The 12,412-nt window shown below is 45.4% G+C and overlaps 1 protein-coding gene across 1 annotated transcript in view; it reads left to right on the forward strand.

Annotated features, from left to right (window-relative positions):
- Window positions 1-602: 602 nt before the first annotated feature.
- The window catches only part of LOC117508966 (kinesin-1 heavy chain-like), a 119,869-nt gene continuing 108,059 nt past the window's right edge, over window positions 603-12,412 (forward strand). Inside the window, 6 exon segments of the mRNA XM_034168825.1 lie at window positions 603-729; window positions 4,183-4,270; window positions 4,342-4,415; window positions 4,511-4,615; window positions 4,720-4,768; window positions 5,690-5,745. Coding sequence (XP_034024716.1) covers window positions 604-729; window positions 4,183-4,270; window positions 4,342-4,415; window positions 4,511-4,615; window positions 4,720-4,768; window positions 5,690-5,745 — 498 coding nt within the window. The 5' untranslated portion in view covers window position 603.

Consider the following 12,412-nt stretch of genomic DNA (forward strand, 5'->3'; position numbering starts at 1 on the left):
TGGTATTGATAATAAACGATCCTTGTGTAAAAAGATGGACACTCAAGCTTTTTTTTCTCTCTCTCTCCCGCATGCAATGACTGCTGTACACGCAGATTCATCAAAGTCTACTCTCTGTAAGAGCAGTGCTGCGCTGTGTCACACAACACGGAGCAGCTCACCCTTGTATTGTGGTTTGTCAGCCCTCTACCTCAGGAGATTTTGTTTTAAGTTGTATTGATTTTTTTTTTCAACAAAAATGTTGATTGTGATAATAAAGTATTTTGTTGCCACATGCAATGTTTGGCAAAATTCTATCCTAGGTCTTTTGGATCCTTTGGATCTATGAAGCTTAAATATGAAAAAGTATCGGTATCGGCGATACTGGGCCTGTATTTACTTTGGTATCGGTTCAATAGCAAAATTCCCGGTATCGCCCACCTCTTGTGTCCGTGTTGCTCCCACGTGGATACAAAGTCACTTGTGTAAGGTGTGAATTTGGCTTTTATTTATTTATTCTCCCATTTTCACGTGTTCAGGGGCTGAGTGTTCCCGCTGAGTGCAGCAGCAGCAGCCGTGTGCGTCAGTGGGTTTTTTATTTTGGTTGTTGTTGTTGTCGGTGACATGCCGGACCCCGCCGAGTGCACCATCAAAGTCATGTGCAGATTCAGACCGCTGAACAGCGCCGAGGTGTCCCGAGGAGACAAATACATCTCCAAGTTTAACGGCGAAGACTGCGTGCTGATGGCGGTAAGACTCACACAGGCTTCATGTTCAAGGCAAAAATAACACAAAACGGCAAGTAAGTGTCGGTGGACCGGAGACAGCTGGTCGGTGCTGAAACTAACGTGCGTTAAATGTGTTCCTTCAAAGTGTAAAATAAAACTAAACACAAACAACTGACGTCAGACGAAACCCTTTAATGAAACAAATATTTTATGCGGGACTTATTGTGATTTTTATTTATTTATTTTACCCGCAAGGGACACATAAAAATGATGTATTTTAACATTCTGTAATGCTAATACTGTGTATAGTTGAAAGTTTATATAACTGTTTTACTGTGATTCACAGATTAATGAAGAGGAAAATAACCGGCGCACCAGCCGGTTTGGGTTATCACCCAATGATAACCCAAAAGATGGACTTAAACAATAACTGAACTTGTAACAGTTTTGTTGCAAAGTACAATTTTATGGTCAAAATAGATCTTGTGTTTGTTGTGATTCACAGATTAATGAAGAGGAAAAAAAACAGTTTTGGACATAATTAGTGGCACCCATATATTTGAATCATGGAACACAAATACAGTGTTTTGTATAATCAGAGCATTAAATATTGATGAATATTTAAAATAAATATTTAATAGGCAACCAAAACGCTTTCACATCATAAAATTAATAAAGTATGACAAATCCAATTTTATGTTCCTTTTTCCTTCCTCGTTGTAATTTCTTGAGTGTTGATAAGTTGTGAATGGTTAAGCACTGAATGCTTGACTTCAAAGGGCTTCATGAAGAAATGTGTCTTGATAGAATGTATGCATGATGGCACCCATTCATGAAGTCACAATATGAACATGTACAAGTTACTGAATATGTTTGACTTCATTTGCATCAATCTTTAAAAACCGGGGGGGTATTATGTCTTACTTTGGGAACAACAAGGAAAGCCAATGGCTTTCAAATCATCCAAACAAAGGAACAAGATTGTTTTCCTTATTTTCCATATATTAAGACAGAGGCTAATCTTAAAAGAAGAATTCTCTCTTGTTTTAAGAAACATTTTGATTATTCCGTGCCGAGGCATTTTGCGAGTTTTAAGAATTCTAAACAAGTTAATTTTTCTTTCCCCATTGGCAGATTTTATTTTTTATTTATTTATTTGCTTAATACAAGATACTTTCTTATTTTGAGAGGGACAGTTTTTGCAGTGTTAAAAGAGGTTAGATACATTTGAGGTGATCAACATGGTCAGTTTAACACCAGCTGGATAACCTTAAAATCAAATCAAATTTTCTGATGATGCATGGCTCAAACTGCAGCAAACCATTAGTAAACTAGTTCAAAATGTTTTGTGATTATTCTGGTGATAAAAAGAAAAATGGCAGTGATCATATCCAGTAATAGCAACAGTAATGATGATAACAGTGTTGCCAGAGTTATATCCATGAAGATCACTTGTAACACTTTGTTATTGTTGAAGTGTGTGTGTGTATATATATATATATATATATATATATATATATATATATATATATATATATATATAATCATCTATAAAATAATATTCCCCTGAGCACCCCACTCAGGGGTTTATACACTTGAAGCCTCCTGACTGCATGGCTGGTGTCCACATGGCCGATTGCTCTGGAACAACTAACTGTTGACCTTGTACTGTAGCCAGCAGGTGGTGCTGTGGAGTGAGTAAACGTCACTCCCCAAGACAGGTTATGGGCATATTTAAAATACAACCCCAATTCCAGTGAGGTTGGGACATTGTGTAAAATGTAAATAAAAACAGAATACAATGATCTGCAAATCCTCTTCAACCTATATTCAATTGAATACACCACAAAGACAAGATATTTAATGTTCAAACTGATAAACTTTTTTGTTTTTGTGCAAATATTGGCTCATTTTGAAATGGATGCCTGTAACACATTTCAAAAAAGTTGGGGCGGGGCAACAAAAGACTGGGAAAGTTGTTGAATGCTCAAAGAACACCTAACTGGAAACAGGTGAGCGTCATGATTGGGTATAAAAGGAGGATCCCCAAAAGGCTCAGCCATTCACAAGCAAAGATGGGGTGAGGATCATCACTTTGTGAACAATTGTGTGAAAAAATAGTCCAACAGTTTAAGAACAATGTTTCTCAACGTTCAACTGCAAGGAATTTAGGGATTCTATCATCTACAGTCCATAATATAATCAGAAGATTCAGAGAATCTGGAGAACTTTCTACACACAAGCAGCAAGGCTGAAAACCAACACTGAATGCCTACATCAATACATCAACAACATCCAGAAACACCGCCGCCTTCTCTGGGCCCGAGCTCATTTTGAAATGGACAGACGCAAAGTGGAAAAGTGTGATGTGGTCTGATGAGTCCACATTTCAAATGGTTTTTAGAAATCATGGACGTCTTGTCCTCTGGACAAAAGAGGTAAAAGACCATCCAGATTGTTACCAGTGCAAAGTTCAAAAGCCAGCATCTGTGATGGTATGGGGGTGTGTTAGTGCCCATGGCATGGGCAACTTACACATCTGTGATGGCACCATCAATGCTGAAAGGTACATCCAGGTTTTGGGGCAACACATGCTGCCATCCAAGCAACGTCTTTTTCAGGGACGTCCCTGTTTAGTTTGGCAAGACAATGCCAAGCCACATTGTGCACGTGTTACAACAGCGTGGCATCATAGTACAAGACTGTGGGTACTAGACTGGCCTGCCTGCAGTCCAGTGGCGCATTATGAAGCGCAATATACGACAACGGAGACCCCGGACTGTTGAACAACTGAAGTTGTACATCAAGCAACAATGTGAAAGAATTCCACCTACAAAGCTTCAACAATTAGTGTCCTCAGTTCCCAAACACTTATTGAGTGTTGTTAGAAGGAAAGGTGATGTAACACAGTGGTAAACATACCACTGTCCCAACTTTTTTGAAATGTGTTGCAAGCATCCATTTCAAAATGAGCAAATATTTGCACAAAACAATAAAGTTTATTAGTTTGAACATTAAATATCTTGTCTTTGTGGTGTATTCAGTTGAATATAGGTTGAAGAGGATTTGCAAATCATTGTATTCTGTTTTTATTTACAGTTTACACAACATCCCAACTTCATTGGAATTGGGGTTGTATTTTAAATATGCCCATAACCTGTAGACAGGATAAAATCTGTAAATTTCTCTAAGCAACACACACACACTCTTTCATCTTTATACAAGTACATAGATCAATGATAAATCTATTGTTATTTTTCCTTTTTTAAAATAGAATTTGACGTGTTAGTTGGCACATTAACGTGCAGTGTTTGAGTTAATTATTATTGTTTGTCCTAATTTTATTTGTTATAATTTATAACTCTGAATTGTTGAACACATTGTAATTTTTGTCTTGAAAGTGAAAAATATAATTATTATTGTTGTAGTTGTGCGACAGTGACAATTTGTGTATGTGTGTGTGTCCTGGTCACAGGGTAAACCTTATTACTTTGACCGTGTGTTCCAGTCTGATACCACTCAGGAACAATTTTACAACGCTGTTGCTCAGAAGACTGTCAGAGGTATTAAAAACAACAACAGACAGAACTGACTTATTTTATATCCTACTCAATTTTTTTTGTTTTGTTTACAGATGTCCTGGAGGGCTACAATGGGACAATATTTGCTTATGGGCAAACATCGTCTGGTAAAACATACACAATGGAGGTACTGTACACTATTGATAGAAAAACAAAAAAAAACACTAAATCCTGAGATTCTGTGCTGTCATTTATATCATGTTTTCCTTTTGTTTGTTAAAGGGGAAACTGCATGACCCAGAAATGATGGGGATCATTCCCAGAATAGTTCACGATATCTTCAATTACATTTACTCCATGGATGAGAACCTGGAGTTTCATATCAAAGTATGCTATGAGGATCCTCTCAAACCGCTGCTCAGGTCTTTGAAATGGACCAAAAAAGTTGTTTATTTTTTGTGAAGTCTCATCACAGTCTTTTTTTCCCCCAGGTTTCATATTTTGAAATCTATTTGGACAAAATCAGAGACCTATTAGATGGTATGTATGAATTATTTTTTGCTGATGAATATGAGTGTGGACACTGAAGGACAGCATATACATCAAAATCTCAAATAACTCACATACTGGACCTCATTCAAGAAATATTCAGACAGATCATAGAGCAGGTAGATCAGTGGAATAAGGAGTTGGGTGACCAATATGTCGAGGTAGTTTTGCTCCTCAGTTATACTGTATTACCTGTCTGTTTCCGTGGTGAAGACACAGTAATCTTCCCATTTTGCCCCAGTCCACTCATCTGTAAATGGGTACTGGCCGTGGCTGAGGAAATAACTTGAATTGGATTGGCATCTCTTCCAGGTGGACTTGTAAACTCTCATCCATTCATTTGTCACAGATCACGGTGATGATAGTATTCAAAAAAAGAGTTCAAAGCACATTGTACTTAAATTTTCTTCAAGCCTTTTTTGAATAGGCACTGCCATCTAGTGGGCTGAAAAAAATGTTTCATGAGACCACACTTGGTCATTACTAGTCAGAGGTTCATGGGCATGCCCCATTGTCCATGTACATCTGGATCTATGATAGGGAGGCCATGTGACATAAAACTTGTGCCAAATCAACATGTGGATCCATATGGGATCCACCATTGTGACCTTAAGTAAAAAAATGATAGCCAAAAGAAAATATATGATGATAATATTATTCCCTGTCATGCCTAGCAGGTGGCAGGTGGGTATGTGGTATTGTTAAAGATATGGTACATCAAAGCCCACCAAAAACTGGTGTGTTCTCATTACAGGATCTTTTGATTTGGAGACATTCAATATGAAATACATTCATTGTTTTTGAGTTATCCTTTTAACAAACAGGAGGGGTGGGCTCGCTCATTGATTCATACATGACTGGATTTTTTGAAAGCCAAAGATAATGTAACTTTAATTGATTTTTCCTTCACAGTGTCAAAGACCAACCTTTCTGTGCATGAGGACAAAAACAGGGTCCCATATGTCAAGGTGAGGGTTTGAAGATGATTGCCGTGATTTGGTCTACAACAGTCTGTGTTTCTCAATCGGCATCATTGTAAAGCACTTTGAGCATCTGATAGATGAAAAAGTACTATAGGAATGCAGTCCTTCTTAGTACAGTCAGAAATTGGTCACAGTCCAAGATAAAACTGACAAGCAAATCATGTCAAAAAATCACAGCTGTTATCAAAGAAAAAGAGTGGTAGCTCTACACTGAATTACTCCCTGGGTGAGAACCCCTCTAAGCGCCGCCAAAGTACAAAGTACAATTTTATGTGTGTTTGTGTTTGTTGAGTTAAGACCAAATTATTTTTCTTGTAAGCATAGCAAGCATCATAGCAAGAAGGCTAACAAACATGGTATACCACTAACATTATCCCTTCATTCATGATATGCCACCGTAATCATACAGACAGAACACAGTTGCATGCCTTTATCCTTTGCTCGTTTCTCTACTTCTACTTCGTTTTTTTCCCCTAAATTGGGCACCTGTGTTGGGAAGGTGTCGTAACACGGACCCACAACAGGGGGCGCAAATGAACGGACAATAGATAAGACAAAGAGTAACAATTTAATGTTGTGAAACGCACAACTGGATACAGACAAAGATACAATGCCAATTAAACACAAGGTGACTTGCGGGCAGGCTCGAAGATAGGAGACCTCTGGCGATCAAAGAGCTGGGACCCACACAGCTTCCACCACCAACGGCCTGAAGAACACCGGAGCCGCCAAGTCCTGAGTCCCCAGGTGGTCACCGTCTTCTGTTGCAGACCCTGGTACTGCTGGCAGAAGATGAAAAACAGTCAATGGTGAGTGTGTATCCACACACCCAGTACTCCTTCACCTACAGATCTTCAAGGAGGGAAAACCTCCACCTCCAGAAACAATTTCACCCGTGCAGCTCCTGTTAGTCTCGTCCCTGGATGGAGTGAGAGGCGAAGAACGTCGCCCTCCCACTATCCGCCAATCCAGCTTCAGACAGAACCCGCAGGAACACGGCTGCACACAGAACAATGTTAGATACAACGATAATTCAGCAGAGAAGGTTACCTTAGACGGTAGCTGATTTCTCGGCGAGGAGGTGGAGTAATAATCCGGCTTTTGTAGGGACGCTGGTGATTGGTGACAGCTGGTGTAAATGAGTGACAGCTGTCACTCTCTGTCTCGGCGCCCTCTCATGCTTGAAGCCCGCACTCCAAGCAGGGCGCCGACTGGTGGTGGTGGGCCAGCAGTACCTCCTCTTCAGCAGCCCACACAACACGACCCCCCAGTCAACGGGCGCCTCCTGGCGCCCGACCAGGCTTGTCCGGGTGTCGGCGGTAGAAATCGGCCAGGAGGGCCGGGTCCAGGATGAAGCTCCTCTTCACCCAGGAGCGTTCTTCGGGTCCGTACCCCTCCCAGTCCACCAGATATTGAAAACCCCGGCCCTTCCGACGGACGTCCAGGAGCCGACGAACAGTCCATGCCGGCTCCCCGTCGATGATACGGGCAGGAGGTGGTACGGGTCCAGGAGTGCAGAGTGGTGAGGTGTGGTATGGTTTTAATCTGGAGACATGAAACACTGGGTGAATCCGCAGTGAAGCTGGGAGTTTCAGCTTCACTGCGGCTGGGCTGAGGATCTTGATTATAGGAAAAGGTCTGATGAACTGGTCTTTGAGTTTCTGTGATTCAACCTGCAGTGGGATGTCCTTAGTTGACAACCACACCTCCTGCCCAGGCTGGTATGTAGGGGCTGGGGAACGGACGGACGGACGGTCTTCTCCACGTCCCATGTGAAGGTGGCCACGACAGTGGACTCGGGAACGATGGTCTCGATGGGGTCTGAGAACTCGGCCTTGGCTTCCTCTTCGTGCACCTGGGACAGTGCGTCGGATCGTTGGTTCCTAGTCCCAGGACGGTAGGTGATCCGGAAGTCAAAGCGTCCGAAGAACAGGGACCAGCGGGCTTGCCTGGGGTTCAGCCGCTTGGCGGTCCGGATGTACTCCAGGTTCCGATGGTCCGTGAAAACCGTGAAAGGCACCGTAGCTCCCTCCAACAGGTGTCTCCACTCTTCAAGAGCCTCCTTCACCGCGAGGAGTTCCCGATTGCCCATGTCATAGTTACGTTCAGCGGGGGTCAACCTGCGGGAAAAGTAGGCACATGGATGGAGAACCTTGTTGGACTACCCGCTCTGGGACAGAACAGCTCCTATCCCTGAGTCAGAGGCGTCCACCTCCACTATGAACTGGCGAGTAGGATCAGGCTGCACCAGAACTGGTGCAGACGAAAACCGGCGTTTCAACTCCCTAAATGCGGCTTCGCACCGATCCGACCAGGTGAAGGGGACTTTAGTGGAGGTCAGGGCAGTCAGGGGGCTAACAACCTGACTGTAACCTTTAATGAACCTCCGGTAGAAATTTGCAAAGCCGAGGAACTGTTGCAGCTTCCTACGGCTTGTTGGTTGGGGCCAATCTCTCACCGCCGCAACCTTGGCCGGATCAGGGGCGACGGAGTTGGAGGAGATGATGAACCCCAGGAAGGACAAAGAAGTGCGGTGGAACTCACACTTCTCGCCCTTCACAAACAACCGGTTTTCTAGTAACCGCTGCAGGACCTGACGTACATGCTGGACATGAGTCTCAGGGTCCGGAGAAAAGATGAGTATATCATCCAGATATACGAAGACAAACTGGTGCAGGAAGTCCCGCAAGACGTCATTAACCAATGCTTGGAACGTCGCGGGGGCATTAGTGAGGCCGAACGGCATGACCAGGTACTCAAAATGACCTAACGGGGTGTTAAATGCCGTCTTCCATTCGTCTCCCTTCTGGATCCGAACCAGGTGGTACGCATTCCTAAGATCTAGTTTGGTGAACATTTTGGCTCCATGCAGGGGCGTGAACACCGAATCCAACAGGGGCAACGGGTATCGATTGCGAACCGTAATCTCGTTCAGCCCTCTGTAGTCAATGCATGGACGGAGTCCGCCATCTTTTTTATCCACAAAAAAGAAACCCGCACCCATCGGGGAGGTGGAGTTCCGAATCAACCCGGCGGCTAAGGAGTCCCGGATGTAGGTCTCCATCGATTCGCGTTCCGGACGTGAGAGGTTGTACAATCTACTGGACGGGTACTCAGCGCCCAGGATCAAATCGATGGCACAATCGTACGGTCGGTGCGGGGGAAGAGTGAGCACCAGATCTTTGCTGAAGACGTCAGCAAGATCGTGGTACACCTCGGGCACCGCCGTCAGATTGGGGGGGACTTTGACCTCCTCTTTAGCTGTGGTTCCGGGTGGAACCGAGGATCCAAGACACTCCCGGTGGCAGGTTTCGCTCCACTGCGTCACCACCCCAGACGGCCAATCAATCCGGGGATTGTGCTTCACCATCCATGGAAATCCCAGAATCACTCGGGAGGTAGAAGGTGTCACAAAAAACACGATCTCCTCCCTGTGATTCCCAGACACAACCAAGGTCACGGGCTGTGTCTGATGTGTAATTAACGGGAGTAGAGTGCCATCTAGTGCTCGCACCTTCAATGGTGAAGGCAGAGCCACCAGAGGAAGCCCTCTATCCAGCAGATTCCCTTCTGACCCCGTGTCTACCAGTGCTCGGGCGTGAAGGGTTAAATCCCCACTCAGGATTGTTACTGGGATTCGTGCTGATTTATGGGTTTTCCCTGTGTACATATTATGGCCCACCCTTAACCCAGTTCCTAAGGATGGGCGTTGGAGTTTGATCGTTTGGGGCAGTCTTTTAACCTGTGCTCACAAGAGCCACAGAAAAAACACTCCCCACGGGCCAGCCTCCTTTGTCTGATATTTGATTTTAATTTGGCCCTGCTCGTGTCCATAGCTTCGTCAGCAGGGGGAGCTGTTGCCACACGGAGCCCTCTGGCAGTGGAACGTGGGGACGACGACACCCTTTCGGACCCGGAGGAAAGAGGGACGGCTTGAGCCCGACCACGCCCCCCGGCCTGCTCCCGACGGTGTTCATTCAACCGGTTGTCTAAGCGTATAACCAAATTGATAAGCCCGTCGAAATCCTGCGGTTCCTCCTTAGCCAGCAGATGCTCCTTCAGGACCGGAGACAGTCCGTTTATGAAGGCGGTGCGGAGCGCAACATTATTCCAGCCGGACCTCGCAGCCGCGATGCGGAAGTCGACTGCATAATCAGCTGCGCTCCGGCGTCCCTGTCTCATTGACAGCAGCACGCTCGAGGCGGTCTCACCTCTGTTGGGATGATCAAACACCTGTTTGAATTCCCGTACAAACCCAGCGTATGACGTCAGGAGCCACGAATTCTGTTCCCAAAGCGCCGTAGCCCAGGCGCGTGCCTCAGCTCGAAGCAAATTAATCACATAAGCCACCCGGCTGGCATCTGATGCGTACATAACTGGACGCTGTGGAAAAACGAGCGAACACTGCATTAAGAAGTCTGTGCACGTTTCGACACAGCCTCCGTACGGTTCTGGAGGGCTTATGTAAGCTTCAGGGGACGGTGGGGGGGTTTGTTGAACGGCCAGTGGAACGTCTGTCTGTGGCCCAGAGCCAGCAGGAGGAGTCACTGCAGCAGCGCTTGAGTCGCGCGCTTCCACTCTGGCGGTGAGAGCCTCCACCCTCCGATTGAGGACTGCATTCTGCTCGGCTACCAGATTTAACTGAGCGGTGAAAGCGGTAAGGATTTGCTGCAGATCACTTACCACGCCTCCTGCTGACGCCTGCGCTCCTTGTTCTCCCATTGGCTGTTCAAGCTGTGGTTGACGCCCCTCGGGATCCATGACGAATGGCCGAGAAATCCTGTTGGGAAGGTGTCGTAACACGGACCCACAACAGGGGGCGCAAATGAACGGACAATGGATAAGACAAAGAGTAACAATTTAATGTTGTGAAACGCACAACTGGATACAGACAAAGATACAATGCCAATTAAACACAAGGTGACGTGCGGGCAGGCTCGAAGATAGGAGACCTCTGGCGATCAAAGAGCCAGGACCCACACAGCTTCCACCACCAACGGCCTGAAGAACACCGGAGCCGCCAAGTCCTGAGTCCCCAGGTGGTCACCGTCTACTGTTGCAGACCCTGGTACTGCTGGCAGAAGATGAAAAACAGTCAATGGTGAGTGTGTATCCACACACCCAGTACTCCTTCACCTACAGATCTTCAAGGAGGGAAAACCTCCACCTCCAGAAACAATTTCACCCGTGCAGCTCCTGTTAGTCTCGTCCCTGGATGGAGTGAGAGGCGAAGAACGTCGCCCTCCCACTATCCGCCAATCCAGCTTCAGACAGAACCCGCAGGAACACGGCTGCACACAGAACAATGTTAGATACAACGATAATTCAGCAGAGGTGGTTACCTTAGACGGTAGCTGATTTCTCGGCGAGGAGGTGGAGTAATAATCTGGCTTTTGTAGGGACGCTGGTGATTGGTGACAGCTGGTGTAAATGAGTGACAGCTGTCACTCTCTGTCTCGGCGCCCTCTCATGCTTGAAGCCCGCACTCCAAGCAGGGCGCCGACTGGTGGTGGTGGGCCAGCAGTACCTCCTCTTCAGCGGCCCACACAACAACCTGATGGCTTTGACTGTTTCCTGTCCATCTCTGTTTATTTGGCACTCGACAAACAACAGACCCCCACCCCCCACCCACTCACAAACTCAAACCTTTATTTCTAAAGATGATGTGCATTATTTGGAAGAAAATCGAGGCGTAACTGACTTCTATGCACAAATTACATCCCACATCCCCTTCCATTAAGGCCCCGTCACACTAGAGCACGAATGCTGTACGAATCACACAAATTGGAAAAACAAACAGAATTGGAGCTGCTACATAGTGTGAAGTTTGGATGGCATTTGGATGAAAATGGCGAAACAGCGCAAAACAATTCAAAATTAGAGACATTGTACCGACGGGCAGACGTGCACGAACCTGGAGCGAGATTTCATGCCCGGTGTCTTTTGCAGCACATTGCGCCACTTATGTTGTATAAATAAAAAAAATAAAAACCAGCCGGTACCTGTGGAATCACATTGCACAGCTTATGTGGAATAATAAAAAAAAAAGTGAGAAAAACACACCACCCACTGGATGCGAACTCGCACATTTCAAAAGCTCCAATTGCCAGCCAGCGACTTTACCACTGAGCTACAGAGCTGTTCTTTGAAAGCTGCGGGAATCTGCCTCATATCAGGAAGGACATGGAAGTATTACAAAAAAATATTAGAATCACACACCATATAAAACACCGCATTTATCAAGAGATGCGATACAAATATGATCCGCCTGTTCCTTTGTAAATGACCCTTGGTCACAGACATACAGTCATGAAATAACATGAATGAGAAGCAGTTCACTCATTCATGTTCACATCTGCTGGTGTTTCTCCAACCGGCCGCGTGTGCACGTGTCTTGTGGACAACACGGCACAGGACACTGTGTCATGTGGAACAGAGCTCACATGGGTGACGTGACAGTGAGATTGCCTGCTGCATGTTCTGATCTGATGGTCCATTTCAACCTGGGAGCAGCCTGTCCATGTGCGTGCTGTGCACATGCTCGCTGGCTGCAGCAGATCGCCACATTGATATATGTTTTTATTTATGTCCACTTGATAACAGCAAATAGACAAACGTGCATCACAGTGGGCAGTTGTTTGTCCATGTCCGT

Source organism: Thalassophryne amazonica, chromosome 1 (genome assembly GCF_902500255.1).
Source record: "Thalassophryne amazonica chromosome 1, fThaAma1.1, whole genome shotgun sequence".
NCBI classification, from domain to species: domain Eukaryota; kingdom Metazoa; phylum Chordata; class Actinopteri; order Batrachoidiformes; family Batrachoididae; genus Thalassophryne; species Thalassophryne amazonica.